At 37.3% G+C, this 23,563-nt stretch overlaps 2 protein-coding genes across 16 annotated transcripts in view; both read left to right on the top strand.

The window, feature by feature from the left end:
* Nucleotides 1-23,563, top strand: part of MBTPS2 (membrane bound transcription factor peptidase, site 2) — a 101,800-nt gene that overhangs the window by 6,441 nt on the left and 71,796 nt on the right. For all 15 annotated transcript variants that reach the window (XM_045051133.1, XM_045051121.1, XM_045051123.1 and 12 more), the window contains exons 3-7: nucleotides 24-273; nucleotides 7,088-7,191; nucleotides 8,867-8,994; nucleotides 17,344-17,462; nucleotides 18,368-18,548. In XM_045051133.1, coding sequence (XP_044907068.1) covers nucleotides 24-273; nucleotides 7,088-7,191; nucleotides 8,867-8,994; nucleotides 17,344-17,462; nucleotides 18,368-18,548 — 782 coding nt within the window. The remainder of the gene's footprint in view (nucleotides 1-23; nucleotides 274-7,087; nucleotides 7,192-8,866; nucleotides 8,995-17,343; nucleotides 17,463-18,367; nucleotides 18,549-23,563) is intronic.
* On the top strand, nucleotides 10,102-13,544 carry YY2 (YY2 transcription factor). The gene has a single exon (XM_019823656.3). The coding sequence runs from the start codon at nucleotides 11,172-11,174 to the stop codon at nucleotides 12,663-12,665; it is 1,494 nt and encodes a 497-aa protein (XP_019679215.2). The 5' UTR covers nucleotides 10,102-11,171; the 3' UTR covers nucleotides 12,666-13,544.

Genomic DNA, 23,563 nt, shown 5'->3' on the forward strand with positions numbered 1-23,563 from the left:
GCAATTTTGCTTCCTCCCGACAGGTTCAATTTTGGAATGGTGTTTGGCGTAATTGCTATGTTCAGCTCTTTTTTTCTCCTGGGGAAAACGCTGATGCAGACTTTGGCACAAATGATGGCTGACTCACCCTCTTCTTATTCTTCTTCCTCTTCTTCCTCTTCTTCCTCTTCCTCTTCTTCCTCTTCTTCCTCTTCTTCCTCTTCATCATCTTCCTCTTCCTCCTCTTCTTCCTCCTCCTCCTCACTTCACAATGAACAAGTGCTACAAGTTGTGGTAAGTACCTTCTTTTTGCTTTAAATTTATTGCAACATAAATATAAGATATTTCTTCTGGCTAGCATAACTCCTATCCATGTTATAAATATGGAAACAGATGAAAAGTCTCACGATTTCTCAAATTACCTGCTTAAACAAAAATATTAATAGGAACGTAGCAAAGATTTGTTGGAATATGTAGTAGGGGTGGTAGTAGTAGTAACAGAACAAATGGACCATGAAAACTGTCTACAATTACACAGATATTTGAATTAACTTAGTATCTTCTTGAGGTGTTAAATGATTGTTTCTATCAAGGAATAAGCATGCTGATTTAAGATCTCTATAATGTATAAATAAATTGCATTTTAACCCTATGCAAAGTGTTGCCTTTCCTCTTCATGTCTTTCAGACTCTAACCAATAATATCCTTTTAATTAAAGATATAAGACCTTGAATGGTCACTGTGATTTCCTGATGTGAAGAATAATGTGCTGAGTTTTACTCCTTAGACTGTAAGCCATTTATAATAATTCTCATTTCAAAGCACATGTGTAAACAAACCTATACCGTATTGATCCATGTCTCCAGGGTTTAGAAGGGTGCTTTACCATTGACTTTTATTTCAAATTTTTCACATGTGTAGTTTTTATTTTCATGAGTCGTGGATGTTATGTTCTTAATCATGCTCTTATTAATGGAATAGACTAAGAGCTAATAATATATTTTTTAACTCATTTTTTGTGGTTTCTAGTAGGCTGGGTCACTATGGGGATATTTAGAAGTCATTAGTAGAGAATGATAATGAATCTCTCTTATGGTAATAGCTCTTTTTTAGAGGTTGAAAGGATTTGCCAGGTATGGCCTTAGAAGAGATGATTAATTTCCTCAACAATTACTAAGTATATTCTGCCTACTGGCCATATGCTGAGTCCTGCTTATATGGGGAACAAAATCCAATCCTAGCACTCAGGAAGTTTTAGTCTAGAGGGAGAGCTGCTGTGATTGTGCTATAGTTGGACAGAGTACAAGGTGCTGTGAGAACAGAGAAAAGGCATGCTGAGATGTGCCTGGCACTGGGAAGAGAGGAGAGGAGAGCTTCAAGGGAAGGGTGAGGAGAGTCCTCAAAGCCTCTAAGAAAAGATGGCAATTGAGCATCCCAATAACAGAGGGAACCTTATAATATGGAAAGGTGGGGGATTGGGGAGAATAATAGAATAATAATAAAACCTAGGTAATATACATGCTTTCTATGTGAGGTTTTTGTGCCCATTTTATTTTATTCTTTAACAATCTATGGGTAAGTATCTCATCACAGATAAGAAAAGCAAGGCAGAGAGATGTTAAGTCACTTGCCTGTGGTCACAGCTCATAAATAGTGGGTCCATCACTCACCCACCACTGACCTCAGAGCCATCATGCTCTATTCCCTTAAGAAAGACCACTAATTCTTCAAGGAACTATAAACTAACTTTGACCTGTGTCTAGGAGGTATATGGTGGAAGGTATATGATGCAGGAGATAAAATAGGAAATACCGGTAAGGCCTGGGTTATGAAAGATCATCCTAAGGAGTTTTGATTTTGGGGGGTGTCTAGCTAGCTCAGTTGGTAGAGATGCGACTCTTGATCTTGGATTTTGAGTTCAACCCCAGTGTTGGGTGTGGAGATTACTAAGTAGTTTTGATTTTTACTTGTAGATAACAGGTCTGTATAAAATGGACCAAAGGAGGGTTACACTGAAGATGGGAAGAGCATATTAGAGGGCACTTTGGAATAATTCACTGTAGAAGTGATACGGATCTAAACTAAATTGGTGGTAAGAAGAAGGAAGGAGGCAGATTCAAAGGGTCTTTTAGAGTGGAGTTCTCAGGCCTTGGTGTTTAAGTGAATGTGAAGCTGGAACAAGAGGGAAGAGTTAAGGACGACTCTCAGGCTACATGATTGGTTATTGTTTGCCAAAGAAGAGGATAGTAGAGAAAGAAGCAGGTTGGGAAGAAATGTGATCATTCGCCTGTCTGCCTAGGATTAGAATGATAAAGTGTAGCTCAGAGAAGAAATTATTTCTTCTTTCTGCATCTCAGTTCATTCATAGAGCTCACAAAAATGTTGACTCTGTTAGGAGTCCTGCTTTGGAATCATGAAGAAGTCAGTTGCCCTCTGTAGTACCCTGTGCATGTTTATGTATATATCTAAGAATGTTCTATCTCCTGGGGCGCCTGGGTGGCTCACTTGGTTAAGTGTCTGACTTCGGCTCAGGAAATGATTTCACAGTTCGTGGGTTCGAGCCCTGTGTCAGGCTCTGCACTGACAGCTCAGAACCTGGAGCCTGCTTCAGATTCTGTGTCTCCCTCTCTCTCTGTCCCATCCCACGTGTGTTCTTTCTCTCTCAAAAATAAATAATAAACGTTAAAAAAAGAAAAAAAAACAATGTTCTATTTCCTGGCTTTGATGTGAGTTCTTGTAGCTCAGAGAATATATTTTCTATTTACATCATAATTACCTACAGCCTTATTCAGTATTAATTCCCAAAAACCTGGCACTCTGTCACTGAGAGATCAGAATTCTGGTACATCTAATACCCTGTGTGATCATGGCCAAGACAGATGGGCAGTCACATACTGTTGCCAGAAAATAAGACCTACCATCTGTTAGTATAATCACTCACTCAAATCCTTACCTTATCTCATTATTACATCCATAAGATAATAAAGCAAAGGAACCAATGTCCTATGGAATCAAGCCTACTGATTTATTTGAAATAAAGTTAAGATAACCAGGACATATTGTGATATTGAGAAAATCTGTAAGAATTAACCTTGGGGTTCCTGGGTGGCTCAGTTGGTTAAGCATGGCTCAGATCATGATCTCGAAGTCCCTGAGTTCGAGCCCTGCGTCAGGCTCTGTGCTGACAGCTCAGAGTCTAGAGCCTGCTTCAGATTCTGTGTCTCCCTCTCCCTCTGCCCCTCCCTTGCTTGCACATGCTTGCTCTCTCTCTCTCTCGCTCTCTCTCTCAAAAATAAGCATTAAAAAAATTTTTTTAAGAATTAATCTTAAGTACATAAATTTAGCGAGGGGTCAGAGAAAAGGAAGCTACTTATCTGAACAGGCAGACACCTGACAACATGGAAATGGAGCAGGTATGTAGAAGAAGGTACCCTGATATTCTTAAAAAGAATCGCTTAGTAGGGTCTGAGTAAAGAGAACTTCAGACAATGAGCATCATAAAAATGTCCATATCTTTTGACCATTTACTTGTATACCACCATCTAGGACTCTAGCTTTAAGTAAACACTTCCAAATGTGGAAAAAATAGTATTCATCAAATTCTTATCCTAACATTATTTATTATGAAGAATTGGAAATAACCACAATGTATAATTGAGGAATGCTGCTTAAGTTGTGGGATTGTCATTCAGTGAAATGCTATGTATACATTAAAGGTGAAGGTTATGAAAACTAGTTTCATAACTAGGGAAAGGACGCTTGGAATTCATGAATTTAGACAGCAATCCAAGCAACATAGTTTGAATCTTCTCTTCAGGTACTAAAGGAGTCTTAAAAGTAAAATTCTTCTATGCACAAAAATAAATCCAGTTGAATTAAGATTGAAACAAAGTCATAAAAGACCTTGAAAGACAAAAAATAGGTTTCTGCTTATATGAACACAGAATGAGGAAGACATAAGCATAAAACTAATGGCAGAAACCATGAATATTGATAGATTTTACTACATAAAATTTTTATATATCAAAAAACTAAAAGAAAAAATTAAAAGGCAAAAGAACTTGGGAATACATCTATGATATGTATTACAGAGGACTGATAATTGATATTTGAAGTGATCCTACAGAACAATAAGAAAAAAATAAACACTGTAGGAGAAAAAAATAGACAAGTCATGAGTAGGCTACTCACAAAAGACCTATCAATGGTCAGAAGTAGGGGAAACGTTGAGCTTTAATAATAAAGAAACATAAATTAAACAATGAAATACTTTTTATTTTCCTAAAATTGCAGATTTGAATAAATAAGCTTGCTCAAGGCTACAAAGGGTCTACTTTTGGAGAACAGTTTGATATGTATCAAAGTCCTGTAAATTTTGTGTAATGAAAGCATATGTTACTCTCTTTTTTTTTAGAGAGATAGAGTGCAAGTGGGGGGAGAGGGGCAGAGGAAGAGAGAGAATTAGAGAATCTCAAGCAGGCTCCACACTCAGCACTGAGCCCAACACAGGGCTCAATCCCACAACCCTGGGACCATGACCTGAGCTAAAATCAAGAGTCAGATGCTCAACCACCTGAGCCACCCAGGAGCCCTGAAGCATAATGTTAAATATGGCACAAGGATTATTTCATTTAATCCTCAAAATTACCTTTTTATGTAAATGTAAATGTGGTTATTTCCATTTTAATAACGAGGAAATTGCACTGTTGGGAGGAATAATCCAAATTTCCTTGAGGTCACTTAGCTAGTTAATGATGGATCCAAAATGTCAAACCGAAGTGACCTGTCTCCTGAGCCTGAACCAACCATGCTTAAGAATTTTTACCCCCAAAATATTTGGATATATGTGTCCAAATATGTTTATCACAGTATAAGAGCAGAAACTTTAAACTTTAAAACAATTAAATGCCCAACAGTCTATTTTATAGAATACAGTACAGTTCTTAAAAATCATTTTGAACCCTTTCGCACTGCTGGTGGGAATGCAAACTGGTGCAGCCACTCTGGAAAACAGTATGGAGGTTCTTCAAAAAATTAAAAACAGAACTACTTATGGCCCAACACTTGGCACTACTAGATATTTATCCAGAGGACACAGGAGTGCTGATTCGAAGGGGCACATACACCCCAATGTTTATAGCAGCACTATCAACAATAGCCAAAGTATGGAAAGAGCCCAAATGTCCATCGACTGATGACTGGATAAAAAAGATGTGATATATATACACAATGGAATACTACTTGGCAATCAAAAGGAATGAAATCTTTCCATTTGCAACAACATGGATGGAACTAGAGTGTGTTATGCTAAGCGAAATTAAGTCAGAGAAAGACAAATATATGATTTCACTTGTGTGGAATTTAATGTACAAAACAGATGAACACAGGGAAGGGAAGCAAAAATAATATAAAAACAGGGAGACAAACCATAAGAGACTCTTAAGTACGGAGAACAAACTGAGGGTTGCTGGAGGAGTGTTGGCTGGGGGGATAGGCTAAATGGGCAAGGGGCATTAAGGAGGACACTTGTTGGGATGAGCACTGAGTGTTACATGTAAGTGATGAATCACTAAATTCTATTCCTGAAATCATTATTACACTATATGATAACCAACTTGGATTTAAATTAAAAAAAAAATAAAAATAGGGGCGTCTGAGTGGCTCAGTTAAGTGTCCAACTTCAGCTCAGGTCATGATCTCACGGCTCGTGAGTTGCATCGGGTTCTGTGCTGACAGCTCAGAGCCTGGAGCCTGCTTCAGATCCTGTGTCTCCCTCCCTCTCTGCCCCTCCCCCACTCACTCTGTCTCTCCCTCAAGAATAAACATTAAAAAATTTTTTTTTTAAATACAAATTAAAAAATGTTGAACCAGAAAACACTCAAGGAAAAAATGTTTGTGATACTATTAAGTGAGAGGGGCAGATGTCAAAACCATGTTTATAATAAAAATATAATTCTTAAAAATACATGTATGTGAAAAGACTAGAAGAACATATATTAAAACATTGAGAATGGTTTTTGGTTTTGTGTTTGGGGAGCAGGAGTATAGTCTTCTGTTTTTCTTTTGAGTTTTCCAGTTTTCCTGCTTTAAACACATTTTGTAATTAAAGTAATAAGGGCAAGAATTTCCTCTAGAAGGATACTTTTAGGGTCCCAACTCCTGGACTGTGAGAAATAGATGCTCAGTATGTGAATAATATAAATGATGCCTGGTGTGCCCCCACTTAACCTAATTTATAGAGTCCTTAACAGATGACATAACTCAAGAGCGATCATTTATCGTATGAGAAGATTCTTGGGTATCTATAAGACTTTACCATGCAGCTCTTACAATAGCAAACTTCCCTTGTGTATGCAGTGATACATACAAATGCATCATCTTAGGAGCATGTGATTGCAAGATGACTTCTTCATAGGTCCTTAATATGTCTGTCTATTCCAGACAACTTACTTTCTGCATTAAATTTCAGTTTTAATATAATACGTATAATTTTGATACTCTTTTTCTGACCACTCTACTACACAAATTGTTGGAATCCAAAAAATGGACAGCACAGTGCTCCCACACCAATAAGGCACTTTATTACAGTACCCTTAATTACCAGCACTCATGTTACTTGAGAATACTAAAATGAAAACTCATTGATGAGGGGCAGGAATATCCTATATTACTTAAGTATCTGGAACCTTGCACTAACAATTCAGAGGCAGGATTAAGATTGTAACAAAAATTTCCAAATCAGGCTTCTAGCCTTTGAGGGTAGAACAGTTGCTGACTCCTTGTCACTGTCACTCCGCATTCCCTGGCACTTAGCCAGGCTCCCTAATTCTTTCCCACGGTGAAGACTCCAGGAAGTCAAAGTTTCAACGTTTTTAACCTTGTGTTTCCTGTTCTCTTTATATTAGTGCTGTGCTTAGTTCAAAAACTGCCTAGTTCAAAAAGCTGATTTTTTACTTCTATTGTGAAAGAAGTAGAGAAGTGAACTATTGATACTCATATCACTTTTAGTTTACAGAACCTTCGGCCTGGAAGTTTAAGCTTTAATACAGAGTGAACATCATGGTTTCTTGGTCCCCAACTGTGTATTTATCATTGTGTCTATGAACAGGTTCCTGGTATCAATTTACCTGTCAACCAACTGACCTATTTCTTCGCTGCAGTTCTCATTAGTGGTGTTGTACATGAAATTGGACATGGGATAGCAGCTATTAGGTAATGATATTTTTCTTTCTACTAATGCAAAAAAAAAGCTTTTTACTTAGTAGGGTTTATTACTAAAATCTGCTTCATTTGATACTTTTTCTTTCTGTGAATATTGCCTAGTGCAAATCCACATTATTTTGAGGTAACTACTCTTTTATAAAGATTAATATATTGATGAATATAGTCAATTAACCATGTGCACACTGTAATCATTTGACAGCATGGTTATATCTTCATGGTGTTTCAAGATTTTAATCGAACCCTGAAACCTAATCTTTCTATTCATCATTAGGTCAGAATGATAACCACTGCACTTGGAGCCCACCGACCTGCCTTCTTATTACTTTGTTTGACTTATTGGCCAAAATACTTTCCTGCTTCCACTAATAGCCTCTGCTGGCTAGAGCAGGAACATTGAAAGCTCTGAATTTGTTAACAAATATCATAGCCTATCTAGAAACCTAAGTAAAAGAAGACAAGAGAGGATGAGACCTGGGTCTTTCTTCAAGTATCATGCCCTGTTCTTGTCTTGACTACTCAAATGTATATTGTAATTATGCCTGAGCATTTTAAAGGCTCCTAAACTTATAAATTTGTGATAGGGGAGCACAATTCCCCCTTCACTCCTACTGGTAATTACTGCCATGATGAACACACATACTGATGGGAATGTGTTTTATCCTCTGGGTATGTGGACCAGATAAAAGGTTTTATAGGAGAAGATGTAATCACTTCTTATTACTTTCCTGTTGCTTATGAACAAGACTCTGTTGACTGCTAATAAACTCTCAATCTCAACAAAGCATATACTGCCACATGTAGTGGTTTAAGTGGGCAGCTACTTTTTCTTTTTTAATCTCTCATCTTTGCTTCCATACTTTTAGCATTGTAGCTTTTAGAGTTTTACATACAAAATCATTGTTATTAACAGTTTAATACTTCACAGTATGTTTGTGAAATAGTATGGGTAATCTTTTATAAAAACCCACTGTCAAGTAAAAGCGAATTTTACAGTCATCTTAAATATATAGTACTAAATGACAGCACAGTATATTTAGGGGATGGTTTTTTTGGAGTAGCTGTTTGGTCTTATGAGGCTGTTAAGTATAATTCCATTTTTAGAGACTGAATTGATAACAAATGGTTCTCTTAAGGACAATCTGAACATTATGGATATTTAGGTATACTTATTTTAACATCAATAGGAATACACTTAGATAAACCTCCACTTTTGTTTATATTAGCCAAGATAAATATATTTAGATACCTTACTTGAATTATATTTTCTGTTGTGTTCTTCTCTGAAAATAATTCAGAGTAAACAGTTGAAGTGTTTTTCACTTAGTTCCTCATGGAAATATTAACCATTTCTTTTTATATGTGACTAATTTCAAGTTATTTGTTCAGCATACTGGTTTCTAAAAGTTTTGAAGTTTTAAGTCTATTTCAGAATACCCTTATTTTACAAAATGCAATTTCACAGATAACCAAACTGGTATGCTGTTGTAAAATTGTGAGATAAATATATATCATATATTTGGGTATATTTTCCTTGACTGTCTAGAGAGACTTGTTTTTTAACCAAGAATTTAAATTATAGTGGGAAGTTTTAAGATTAAATACATTATTAATTGGAAAAATGCAATACTAGTAGTAAATTCCTTTTTTTTATTTGATTTCTTAGGGAACAAGTTCGATTTAATGGCTTTGGGATTTTTCTCTTCATTATTTATCCTGGAGCATTTGTTGATCTGTTCACCACTCATTTGCAACTTATATCACCAGTCCAGCAGCTAAGGATATTCTGTGCAGGTAACAGACTTAAATTTCTTTATTCATCTGTGTGTTGTTATGGAAAGTATTCACATCACAAATGAAAACATCTCACTTTTTGGTTGATAAATTCAGCTTATAAGATTCTCAGTCAAAAGTAATAAAGCAAGGGGCACCTGGCTGGCTCAGTCTAAGGAGCATGTGACTCTTGAGCTCAGGGTCATGCGTCCAAGCCCCACATTGCATGTAGAGATTACTTAAGTAAATATTAAAAGAAAAAAATAAAGCAAAATTATTTATACACTCCAGTTTCTTCAGTAAAAACAACAAATTATTTTAAAAAGGTTGAAAGTAAAATTAACAGAATATACCATGCAAATGTGAACAGAAAATATGACTACATTAAGTTAGTTAGACATAGGGGGTCACTTAATAATCATAAGGAGTGTAATCCACAATGAAAATGTAATCATTGTGAATCTTACTGCATCAACTAACAAACTATCAAAACGAAAATGGAAAAGTGCAAGAAAAAAAACAACAAATTTAATAAAGGAAGTTAATCTCATCTCTCAACACATGGCAGTAAGATGAGAAGTCAGATCATCAAAACTAATTAGTAAATTAAAAATCAATAGATATGTCAAACCCTATACCATGACAGTTTCTTTTCAAGTGACCATGAAACATAAAAATTGACCAATTTAATTCAAAACATAATTGTTTTATACAATTATACTACATACATACATACATTTATACTACATAATTGTAGTATATTTAAAAGTGATAATGAAATAATGTGTAAAGTTTTGCTAAAAGGAAAAGTCACTCCCTTATGTAGTTACTATGAAATAAATGAAAATAAATGTTAAACATTCAACTGAAGAAGTGAGAAAAGAACTATAAAATAGTTAAGAGATGATGTCATTAATAAAGATGTAGGTAGAAAATAAATAATAAGAAGAAAAAAATTTAAATATAAGAGGTTTGGGGCGCCTGGATGGTTAAGTGTCTGACTTTGGCTCCGGTCATGATCTCCCGGTTCGTGGGTTCGAGCCCCGCGTCGGGCTGACTCTGTGCTGACAGCTCGGAGCCTGGAGCCTGCTTTGGATTCTGTGTCTCCCCCTCTCTCTGTCCCTCCCCTGCTCATGCTATCTCTCTCTCTGCCTCTCAAAAATGAATAAACATTAAGAAAATTAAAAAATAAAAATATAAGAGGTTTTTTGAAGAAAAAAAGATTATATTGGGAGAAAGCATCAATAGAATTTATAGTCAGATTGGGGAATGACAACTGATACAGAGAAAATTAAAACAACTATTTTAAAAAGTGTTCTTTATTCATCTCTGCAAAAAACTTTCAAAACCTTGGGTGATTATTAAATATAAATGGCGTAAACTCCAGAGAACAAAGAAAAAAATCTCAATAGCCTAATTACAATGGGAGAAAATAAGAAAGTTGATGAAGAATGCCCCCAAAAGTTTCATAGGGGTAATTCTTTCCAATCTTAAAGGAAAAGGTTGTTTTTTTTTTAATTCCAATTTAGTATAAACTTTTCAGATCACATGGAGAAGGAAACTTAAAAAAAATTTTTTAAGCCAATAGAGCACTGATAACAACATCTTGGAAAGTACCAGAAACTCTACCTATGGTGTATCTAAACAATACAAGGATGGTTCAACATTAGGAAATCTATTTTAAGGTGGTAAACATTATTTACCATTGGGGGAAAAAGAAATCCTCGCCTCAGCAGGTATCGGACTGAGTAACAAAATTCATCATCCATTAATGGCTAAAAAGCAAAAATCCTTAGTAAAGGTTAAAAATAGCTGGATACTTCTTAATGGTTAACACTTGAAAGTATTCCTATTAAAGGATAAGGCAAGCAATCCCATTATCAATTAACACTGGTACTGTTAAATGGTCTCTAAATGTGGGTCAGTACAATAAGAGAAAAAGACAAAAATAGTATAAAGGAGTAAGCTTTTTTTTTTTTTTTAGATATTGTTGTATGCCTTGCAGTGGGTGGGGGGGGAAGAAAACATGAAAATCAACGGAAATGTAGAAAACTTCAGGGAAGAAGCTGGTTACCGAGTTAATATTCAAACAACAGCGTGGCGTTGGGGGTGGGGGGAACGTGCGCGTGAGGGCTGGAGCGTCCACGAGTGCGTGGGTGTGCACGCGAGCACGCACTTGCTGAGGCGCTGGGAAGCGCATGCGCCAGTGGCACCCAGAAGCCCCCGCGGTCTTCCGCGTTCTCGGCGTCCTCGCGTCCTCGCGTCCTCAACGGCTTTCGCGCGTCCTCAACGGCTTTCGCACGTCCTCAGCGGCTTTCGCGCGTCCTCAGCGGCTTTCGCACGTCCTCAACGGCTTTCGCGTCTTCCGCGTCTTTTGCCGCAACCGTCGCTCTGTGGGGCTCGGCTTTTTCTTTCGCAGCCTTATCCGCAGCCTTCCAGTCGCCACCTGCTCTTCCAGGAGCCAAAACCGCTGCCGAGCCATGGCCTCAGAGGACTCTCTCAACATCCCCCCAGAAGATTCAGAGTTACTTAAAGATATTACGGAGCTGCGCCAGATCCATGTGGAGGCCGTGCCTGTGGAGACCGTGCCTGTGGAGACCGTTCCTGTGGAGGCCGTGCCTGTGGAGGCCGTCCCTGTGGAGACCGTCCCTGTGGAGACCGTCCCTCTGGAGACTATGTCGATGGAAACCATGACAGAGTACGAGATTATCCACGGCAGTTGGGTCCACGGAGGCCACCACCAACCGCCTCTGATCGCGCTGCAGCCGCTGTTCACCAGCAACTCGAGCCAAGGAGACCACGACCAGGACATAATCATGGTGCAGACGCAGGAGGAAGTGGTGGGCTACTACGAGTCAGACGACCTGCAGGCCAGCAGCAATTTCGAGGACCAGGTGGTCATCCCGCTCGGTGAAGACGACGATTTCCAGCAGACCCTGGCTTCCTTGGCAGCTTCAGCGTCGTCGTCAGCGGTCAGCCACAGCAGGAAGCGCAGCAGCCAAAGCAAGAAGGCGAGCGGTAAGAAGAATCACACTGATAGTGAGGCCCACGGGGGAAGTAGCAGCTCTGAGATTGGCAGCAAGAAGTGGGAGGAGAAGCAGGTGCAGATTAAAACCCTGGAGGATGAGTTCTCCATCACCCTGTGGCCCCCAGATGACCAAAGAGACCAGGAGACAGGGAAGATTGAGAAATCAGCTCCTGATTATTCAGAGTACCTGACAGGGAAGAAGCTTCCTCCTGAAGGACTACCTGGTATTGATCTCTCAGATCCTAAACAACTAGCAGAATTTACTAAAATGAAGCCAAAAAAAAAAGAAGATACTCCAAGAACAGTAGCTTGTCCTCATAAAGGTTGCGAGAAGATGTTCAAGGATAACTCTGCTTTGCGAAAACATCTGCACATCCACGGTCCTAGAGTCCACGTATGTGCAGAATGTGGCAAAGCTTTTGTCGAGAGCTCCAAACTAAAACGACATCAGCTGGTGCACACTGGAGAGAAGCCCTTTCAGTGCACATTTGAAGGCTGCGGAAAACGCTTTTCCCTGGATTTCAATTTGCGTACCCATGTGCGAATCCATACCGGAGACAGGCCCTTCGTGTGCCCCTTTGATGGTTGTAATAAGAAGTTTGCTCAGTCAACTAACCTGAAATCTCATATCTTAACGCATGCTAAAAACAAAAATAGCCAGTAAGAAGGGAAGACCCTTCTCAAAGTTGGGAAGTGTCTTCCAGGAGCATGATTGAAAATGAATATGCCAGTTTTGTGTATTGTTTGTAGGAAATAATATTTTTATTGATTCCTGTATAAATAAGGGTCATGTTTTGATAGAGCAGTAAAAATAAAAGTAAAAAGTAAAATATATATATTTAATATATATACCTTTATATAACATTGTTAGGGTGCTATATCTTGTTCTGTAATACTATTTGAAAAACATGGTGTTTTGTAACGTTTGGTCCCAACAAGGATAATTTATGAACCTCACATCAAAAGATGGTTCTTTATACAACTCTTCTAAAAATGGGACTTCTTTTCACATTTTTTAAAATACGAAGTTCACCTATTGCTCACAAATTTTTAAAGTGTATTTTCCAAATGTTCATATTTATAGCTTTAGGAATATGTTTAGTAATTCTTTGTATGGTTTTTCTGAAGGTTGATAACTTTGCTTGGAATAGATTTTCTTTAAAACAATGAACAGTAACCTACATGAAGTATTTTCCTGTTTAAAAAAAGTTATATAGGCTTTGTTTGCTATCTTAATTTTGGTTGTATTCTTTGATGTTAAAACATTTTTCATAACTATCTTTTAGCTGCATTGATTTATGTAGTATTGAATATTAGATGTGACTTAATAGTCAAATTCAATCTATTTTAGTCATTTTATTTCCCCAAAATACTGCAGATGGTGTTTAGTATAACTTCTTTGCATGTTCAGTTAAGAGAGTGGTACTTAGTTGTAGAATGTATTTTGTATGTATTGACTTTTAACACTTGATAACACTTTTTAACATCTTGTGTAATAGAAGAAGCAAAAATAAAATAACCTGTTCCAAAGATGGAAAAAAAACTTGTCTGTGTAAACACCATAGCTAGAAAATAGAGAAAATGGGCAGGTTGTTAGTGGCATCAGGTGAATAGAAGCTAGGGATGCTGCTAAACATCCTACAATGCACAACAACATGTTCCCCACAACATAGAATTATTTGGCTCAAAATGCCAATAGTGCTGTTAAAAACTCCTGTTCTAGAAAAAGTAAAAGAACAAATATTCCTTTGGTATACTTATAAACAAATCATTAATGGACAACACGTTGTTTAAATAAAGGAAACGTGTTGTACCACCCTTCTTGCCACTTAGCCATCATGGGCAAATCTGGAATCCAGAGGGGTGATCTCATACCAGCTGCGTCCCTGACAAGTCCCTGACCAGAGATAAGAGGCTGCTCAGAAAGTCAAGAAAGCACGCTGTTGTTTGGGTGGGAAAACAGCATGGTCTGTGCTATGACTGTGTGGTGGGATTATCCTGATAAGGGAGTGATGGTGAGAGTGCAAGCATCTAGGCAATTCTGGTAGAGCTGGGAGAAAGCTGAATTTAACATAAACATAACAGTGGCAAATGTAATAGGCTAGGGTTGTGGGGGGAGGGGTGGAAGATGGATAATTTTGTGAAATTGTGTTGGGACCAGCTACTTGGTGGGGCAGTGGGGAGGAGGGCGGTTATAGCTGTATCCCTAAGTTAGTTTCACTAGAGAGTAAATTCCACTACGCAAAAACAAGTTTTTAATTTTGTTTTTTTTTTCAAATGAAGCTATGAAAGCAATACAAGAAAACCCTAGGTGAGTATCTTCTATAATTTTGAACTGGGAAAGGCTTAATGCAAAGGAGCAATTTGACCATACCAAAATGTAAAATGTCTGCATAGGCAGAACTATAAACCAAGCCAAAATACAAACTGGGGGAAAAATTGTAATACTCTTACAAAGGACTAAATTTTTCAATATATACATTCAATAATGATACATACAAATTAGTAAAAAAAAAAATGTAAATGCGATAGATAGAAATAGTTCTCAGACAACAGAAATACAAATAGCTTTTTTTTTATATATGAAATTTATTGACAAATTGGTTTCCATACAACACCCAGTGCTCATCCCAAAAGGTGCCCTCCTCAATACCCATCACCCACCCTCTCCTCCCTCCCACCCCCCATCAACCCTCAGTTTGTTCTCAGTTTTTAACAGTCTCTTATGCTTTGGCTCTCTCCCACTCTAACCTCTTACAAATAGCCTTTTAATAAACATGAAAGATGTACAAGCTTACTCAAATCACAACAGATTTTACTTTTCACCTAGCGGATGACAAAGTCTAACATATTCCTAGCATCTAGGGTTATTTACAGGGTAGGGAAACATGCCAGTTATGAGAATGTCAATGCAGATTCATTGAAGGTCAATTTTAATGCACATTGTTTTTGACCCAGCAATTCCATTTCTATGGAATTTTCCATACCCTCACAGATGCATACTTAATTAGATATATAACAATATGAACAAAGCTGTTTATTGTAGTATTGTATGAAAAAGTTAAAGCAGCCTATGTTATCATTAGTAGGGAACCTTATAAATAAGTCAATATGTTTTAAAAAATGAATTACTCTGTAATGGTTATAAGAACTGGGCATTCTGATAAACTAGTAAAATAATGGATGTAAGAAAATTAGTAAAGTACTAGATGTAAGAAATGGGATAAATAGAATATGCAAATAAGGAAAAAGTCCAAAGTTCAAAAATGTAAAATCAAAATACAGTTTCCAGTAGATACTTTGATACAATTGGTGTATTTAAAAGATCTCTCTCTGTATAGAACAGAAAAGATTGTTTACCCATAATGTCCTGGACTAGAGTTGCCCTGGATAGTTCTGGAATTAAAACAACTTACAACACTCAAAAAAAAAAAAAAAAAAAAGAAAAGAACATCTTAACAGTATGAATAAGGTACAAGAAACTTGTCTTGGGTGTCTGCTGTAATTAAAAATAACAATGGCTTAAACTCTCATACAACATTCCAAATGTAAGTGGTTCAGCACTGAAATGTTAATTGTGTTATTTAGAGGACTCAGGCTCTTCTGTCTTGTTAGCTCACTATTCCCAACATGCAGCTTTTGTGTCATAGACTCAGGCTTGTCTCTATCTTAGCTACATTCCAGCCATAAGGACAATGATATCCCCATCACCTCCACTCATATCCTGTTAGTCAAAGCAGTCATATGGCCGAACTCAGATTCCTGCAAGTCTGGGAAATGTCTTTAGGTTACATTTCTATCACTGTAAAACATTGGCTCTCAACCACTGGTGCTGTCACCCTCCTGTAGATGTTTGGAATGTGTGGGGGGCAGAGAGCATTCCTTGGTTGTCTCAGTGAAGGGAGAGTACTAATGGCATTCAATGGGTGGGAGCCAGAAAGGCTAAATATCCTGGGGTGTGAGGGACAGACTTGCACAAATAAGAATTGCAAGGTTCAGAGTGCTAGTAGAGCCCCCACTCTGCCCTATGAGAAAAACTGGTACAAGAAGGAAAGGATCGGTATGGGGGAGGAGGATATCTAGTGCTATGCTAGTGATTGTTTAACCCCTGGCTCTGGAAGGGAGAGTGAGGAGCTCTGATATGTAGCGTTTGCTGGTTTCTGTAGTATAATTACTCCTGCCATGGCCAATTTTAAGGTACCAACCCATAGTCCCTGAAGGAGGAATTAGGAAGAGATGTACACAGTCTGCTGTGGCAAGCTGGCAGGACCAGCCTCCAGCACACTACTGGGTTCACCTTAACCATTTCTGCATATATGATAGAGATGGTTATAGTCTGTGACATGGTGTAAGATACATACTCTAGTTCATCAATAATACTCTCCTTAATAGTTTAATTCTTAAAACAATCTCTTTTTCTGAGTACCATTTGGATTTCCTTTATATATATAAACATATATGTGTGTGTGTGTTGAAATTTATTTTTTCCATTTTATTTTATTTTATTAATATAATTTATTGTCAAATTGGTTTCCATACAACACCCAGTGCTCATCCCAACAGGTGCCCTCCTCTATTCCCATCACCCACTTTCCCCTTTCCCCTTCCCCCATCTACCCTTAGTTTGTTCTCAGTCCTTAAGAGTCTCTTATGGTTTGCCTCCCTCCCTCTCTGTAACTTTCTTTTTTTCCACTTCCCCTCCCCCATGGTCTTCTGTTAAGTTTCTCAGGATCCACATAAGTGTGAAAACATATGGTATCTGTCTTTCTCTGTATGGCTTATTTCACTTAGCATCACACTCTCCAGTTCCATCCACGTTGCTGCAAATGGCCAGATTTCATTCTATCTCATTGCCAAGTAGTATTCCATTGTATATATAAACCACATCTTCTTTACCCATTCGTCCATAACCCAGCTCAGCAAGAATGTTTTTTATTTAGTCTTAACTTTTATTTGAATAGCTCTGAAATTTTTTTCAAAGATCACAAGTATGTTTTGATTAATAATGTATATGTTTTCTGAAAAGAGGATAAAGTGAGTAGAAATTCAATTTATGTTTTATATGTGTATTAGAATATAGATTCTCTTAATGTTAAGTCATATTAGTATGTCGTCTTCTTAATGTGGTATAAACATGCTCATTTTACATTTCACTGTCTGAAATGGAAGGGGCCTCTAACTGAACATCTGTCTGCTGTACTAGTAAGTAGATCTGTCTGCTTCGCGGCTTCTTCTGGTTACTTCAGTAATTTATCAGAATGCCCAGGTGTTATGAAGTCCAGATACCTAGATCATTCCTGCCCTTGGTTGAGCTGACTCTTTTTTTTTTTTTCTCTTTTCAGGTATCTGGCATAATTTCGTCCTTGCACTCCTAGGTATTTTAGCTCTCGTGCTCCTCCCTGTAATTCTCTTGCCGTTTTACTACACTGGAGTTGGGGTGCTCATCACTGAAGTTGCTGAGGTAAATAATGAGGATTACTTGGGGCATCCTTTTACCAGATTGTGATGTAACACAGCATTTTATGATGTCAGGAACTTTTATTCAAGTTCTCATATACAGAATGCTCAGTTTTTCCTGAAGAAATTGCTGTCATCCTTTTAAATTGAACAGAAAGTTTTGTGGAAGACATTGGCTTTTTAAAAATACTTAAATTTGTTTCTGTTCTGAGTTACAAAGATAGTATCAAGGTTTTCTACCTGTAGTTTGTTGATAAAATGCATCATTTACCTTTACTGTTTGTTTTTATAACTGCGCTTTTGAGACAAATGTCCTTACTCCTAAGTAAGAAGATTGAAACCTAGGCTAGCCAGCTGGAACATTTCATGGGAGTTAAGTAAATGTCTTCAACTCTGTATTTCACTCCCTTAAACAATAATTACTGCAATGGCATCAAGTCTTCTGTTCAGGCTTTCAGAAAAGGAAAATTACCTTTGTGAACAACTGATTCACATATTCATTGTGCTGTGGTATTGTCTGTATATTTGGGACTGTGTTTAGATAAGGACTTGTCTTACAATTTTATCCACCGAGGATATACAAGATAATGAAGGCATTCTGGTGACTACTTTCACAAAAAATTTTAATAAGCAGTTTGGGAAAAACTTTATCATTTTAATCTTCATAGTTGGCAAGTGGGGTTTCTTCAGTTGTGAAAAATTCAATTAGAGAAGTAGGAAAAGTAACTATAATTGTTAGGTTGATTTTGTTAATGTTCTAGGACTGTACATCTTGGATTCAAAGCTGGATTATTTTCTGCATTAGCCAAAATATTCTATTTAATTAAATCAGAGTCTTTAATTGTTTGGTCAGATAAATCATAGCTTGTCTTCATATATTATCTGATTTGGTTGTACCCTCTTCCCAAGGACTCACCTGCCATTGGACCCAGAGGCCTTTTTGTGGGAGACCTTGTCACCCATCTACAGGATTGTCCTGTTACTAATGTACAAGATTGGAATGAATGTCTAGATACCATCGCCTATGAGCCCCAAATTGGTTACTGTATTAGTGCATCAACTTTACAGCAGTTAAGCTTCCCAGTTAGAGGTGTGTATATTTCTTCAGTATAATATCATGTTTCAGGGGCGCCTGGGTGGCTCAGTCGGTTAAGTGTCCAACTCTTGGTTTCACTTCAGGTTATGGTCTCACAGTTTATGAGTCCAAGCTCCTCATAGGGCTGTCAGCACAGAGCCCGCTTGGGATCCTCTCTCTCCCTCTCTCTCTGCCCCTGCCCTGCTCGCTCACTCTCTCTCTCTCCCAAAATAAATAATAATATTTTAATAATATTTTTAAATAATAATAACATTAATAGTAATAATAATATCATGCTTCAAGCAGCAGTACTTGGCCATTCACCAATTCTTAGCCCATGTCTATAGATTTATTTTGTTCTAATTTTTTTAAATAAATCAGTAAAGTAATAATAGGCACAAACTAGTATCTTGGCAAGTTGGATACTAATATTTATATATTGTTCAATGTCTAATTTCATAATATCATATTTGACTTTCAAGACTCTAGTATCTAATTCTTTCCACATTCAGAAGAACTTGTGTTAAGTCAGCATTCAAGCTCAACCGTAACCAATTAACTAAATTCCAGTAATTAAATACTCCCATGCTATATGGATGGTGTCATATCCAAAGCTATTTGGGGTAGAGTTATTTTATGTGGCAGGCATCCAGAGGAAGTCATGTTGGTATCTGAAAATATCCTCTGAAGTCAGATCTGTTGTTCTGTGTAGCAAGCGACAAGGTGAAGCAAGTTTATTCTCAGATGCTCCCAAATTTATTTTGAGTTCTTTCAGCTCTGAAAAATCAGCCTCCCAACTCTTTATATAAAATCATGGGGCCCAGATTATTTTGAGTGTTTAAAAACAAAAATTATATTCACGGATTATATCTTTAGGTCAAGAAATGCCCTGGAATGCTTGTCCACATCTACTGGGGTTAGGAAATATGATAAATAATCAGGAATAACTTCACTGAAGTACTATGTACAACAGTGGCAGAGTAATAAGAATTGATTTAAAAAATTTTTTTCAAATATGATCTTTCATATATTACCCATTTTTAAGAACTTTTATTACTGTAAAAACTTTTCAAACATACATAAAAGTCAAGAAAGTAGTAGAGGGGTGCCTGGCTGACTCAGTCGGAGGAACATGCTACTCTTGATCTCGGGGTTGTGAGTTCGAGCCCACACTGGATGTAGAGATTACTTAAATAAAACTTAGGAAAGAAAAGAAAAGTAGTATAAATGGAACCTTATACATCATTCTCCCAGCTTCTGTAATTATCAACATTTTTCCAGCTTTTACATCTAATTATCCCACTTTTGAGGGGAGTATTTTTAAGCACATCTCAGGCATCATATCATTTCATCCATGAACTTTAGCATGTCTTTAGTACATGATGACTTTTTAAACATGACCACAGTACTATTATTCACACCTAACAAAATTAGCAATAATTCCTAATATCTAGTCAGTATTCACTTTTCTCTAACTACTTTTTTTTTAATTTTTAAAAAATATTTATTTATTTATTTACTTTGAGAGACAGGAGAGGGGCAGAGAGTGAGGAGAGAAGAATCCCAAGCAGGCTCTGCTCTATCAGTACAGAGCCCAACGTGGGGCTCAAATTCGCAAACCATGAGACCATGACCTGAGCTGAAATCAAGAGTTCGATCCTTAACTGACTGAGCCACTGAAGTGCCCCCTTACCTGCTTTTTTTAATAGTTGATTTCAAGTTGGATGGTATGTCTTTTAAGTGTCTTTGAGCTTGGAACAATTCCCCCTGGTGTTTTTTTCTTTTTTAGGTTTTTTTTTTTTTTTGAGATCTCATTTAAGAAACTGTCACTTGTTTTGTTGAACTGCCCATATTCTGGATTTGTCTGGCTCTATATTATGCTTATGATGTCATTAACATGTTCAGATAGCCTCCAGATTTTCTATAGATGGTCATTAGGTGTAGACACTTGATTAAATTCAGGATCCACTTTTTGAGGGGGTGAAAATACTTCATAGGTGGCACTCACTACTTCCTATTGCATCATGTCAAGAGGCACCCAATGTCTAGTCTTCTCCCTTGTGGTAATGTTAACATTGTTCAGTGGGCTAACCTGATTCTTTAAGGTTGAAATATTTATACTTTTTACTATTCTCAAGAGCCACTTAGCATCTTCCCAAACATTTCAGATGATGGAAGGTTGGTATATGACCTGTAATGTGTTCTTCTCTGAGAGAAATGATCCATTATTTCACACTTCTTAGGTCCTTTATCATTTTCCTCCAATTTCTCTAAATTTGGTGTAATATGTATTGAATTACAAAAGCCAAACTGACCCAGTAATCAAAGTTCTCTCTAGTAGAATTGTTTTATTGTTTTATTTAGGACATCTGCATTTCAAATATTTAAGGTTTTGCCCCTTTCCTGGCATACAAAACGAAAATGAAAATTTTCCTGGAAATACTCTGAAACTCTTTTCTTTCCTTTTTTTTTTTTTAATTTTTTTTTTAACGTTTTATTTATTTTTGAGACAGGGAGAGACAGAGCATGAACAGGGGAGGGTCAGAGAGAGGGAGACACAGAATCTGAAACAGGCTCCAGGCTCTGAGCTGTCAGCACAGAGCCCGACGTGGGGCTCGAACTCACGGACCGCGAGATCATGACCCGAGCCAAAGTCAGCCGCTTAACCGACTGAGCCACCCAGGCGCCCCTCCTTTTTGTTTTTTTAACATTTACTTATTATTTTTGAGAGAGAGAGACAGAGTGCAAACAGGGGGAGGGGTAGAGAGAGAGGGAGACACAGAATCCAAACTAGTCTCTAGGCTCCAAGCTGTCAGCAAAGAGCCCAACACAGGGCTCAAACCCACGAAGCACGAGATCATGACCTGAGCCGAAGTCAGATCTTTAACCAACTGAGCCATCCCGGTGCCCTTCTGAAACTCTTTCGTTGTCAGCTTTTTGAGTATTTCACTGTTATGTATTTGGGAGGTATTTGTGTTAAAACATAAAGCAGATATTACTCTTTCTACTTAATAAAAAAAATCAATCCCAAAGTAATTCTTAAATATCTATTTCATCTCCTTAGGAGTGACTGTATTAGGATACATGTTGATTTTACATGATGACTGTTGACTATGTCTGATAAACCTATACCTCTATTTAACCATTTTTAGATGGAGTGAATACCTTTAGCCAGTTTATAGGAATCTTAATGACTGTAAATTTAAATTAAATTAAAATATATACTAAATTAATTTTAATGGCAGACTTGACCACTGAGGCTGTAGATATTTTAAAGAAAACTATGGATTATGGTGCCTGGATGGCTCAGTCAGTTAAGCGTCTGACTCTTCATTTCGGCTCATGTCATGATCTCACTGTTTGTGGGATCAAGCCCCACATCAGGCTCTGCACTGAAAGCATGGAGCCTATTTGAGATTCTCCCTCTCTCTCTGCCCTCCCTCCCTCTCTCTCTCTCTTCTCTCTCTCTCCAAATCAATAAATAAACTTTTTTAAGAAAAGAAAGCTATGGATTAATAGTATTTTATATGTATCTAGGTACATTTTTTTATCCTTAGTTATAAAGAGAGGGAAAAGATACAATTAAATATGGTAATACAAAGTGGGCAATAATCCGAAAGTGATTCATGTTCATTTTGGAGTGGACTTTAGTATACATAATTAAAATTCTAGAAATTTACACCACTGCAAAAACAATAAAGCCACCTTGGAAAAAAGATCTGACCCTGGAAGTGCATGTAAGCTGTCCCAACCAATTGTTTCTGGCCACTTACCTCTCATAGGTGTATTATCAAGTTGTTTAAGATATAATTAAGCAGACTGGATGTTCTCCTTAAGATATTAACAAGTAGATTTTTGTCAAATTATTTTTTAACGTTTTATTTTTTGAGAGACAGAGACAGAGTGTGAGTTGGGGGGGACAGAGAGGGGGGAGACACAGAATCCAAAGCAGGCTCCAGGCTCTGAGCAATTTCTGTCAAATTAGAAAAAAATGTGGTTAATCTATGATATGAAATTGTTTAGACCTGCTTTTCTTCTCTTAATCCTTTCCTTTTTGATTTTTAAACATTAACTCACTAAACTACAAATGTCACCAACAGAGGTAAGGCTGGTTAAATTCCACCTCTTCCCCTGGTACATGGGGCCAGCCTAAGGAGCTTGTCCCATACACTCCTTGGAGATTGAATGGCCTTTCCAGGAAGCCCCAAAAAAGGACACTGGGTCAGGACTTGGAGCCCACTGCACCTGAAATAGATCTCTGATCTCATTCTGGGTCAGAACAGAAAACAAAACTTTACCCCCATTCATAGTCAAGCCTCTACTTTTACAATTGCTGGGTGTCCATATGCCACTTTGTGATTTGAGTGGAATTGAAAGTTACAGAAAAGAACTAGTCTGGGTCTTTATTTGGGACTATTTTCCTAACAAGTAGCTTGCATCCTCTTTCTTTAGTTTGAGAGGAATCCTTCATTTCATATACACATAAAGCTAAATTCCTTTTTCCTTTCCTGAAAGCATTATCTCGAATAAGAAAGACTGTACTCAACAGTCCAGCATTTGAACTAGGTTTCCAGGAGCATGAGATTGAAAACTAAAAGCAACTGCTCCCTAAAAAGAAGCTTTGAGCTCAGACTCAGCCATCCCCATTGAACAGCCTGTATTCCTATTCAGAGGAGGCAAGGGTATATCCCTGTAACTGCCTGGCAACAGGAATATTGTATTCCTGTCTTATGTATCTATACATATGTATCTATAACTGAAGTGAGAAGAGACCCTTCCCTACCTAGTTTAAGATAATAAAAGGAAACTTCCAGGAATCCTTTCCATGTATTTTGAGTACTCAGATTGTTTTTATGCCTAATCTTCTCTACTGTTTGGGGAAAAGTATCTGGTTTTTCATTGTGAACATCAAGTTATGATCCAAAGTTTTTTTGCTATCCTAAATTGAAGAGAGAATGTGTGTATATGTGTGTGTGTTTATAATTTTTTTAACTACTTATTAGGTGATGCTGGTATAAATTCTATAGAAC

This window comes from Felis catus, chromosome X, assembly GCF_018350175.1.
Source record: "Felis catus isolate Fca126 chromosome X, F.catus_Fca126_mat1.0, whole genome shotgun sequence".
Classification (NCBI taxonomy): Eukaryota; Metazoa; Chordata; class Mammalia; order Carnivora; family Felidae; genus Felis; species Felis catus.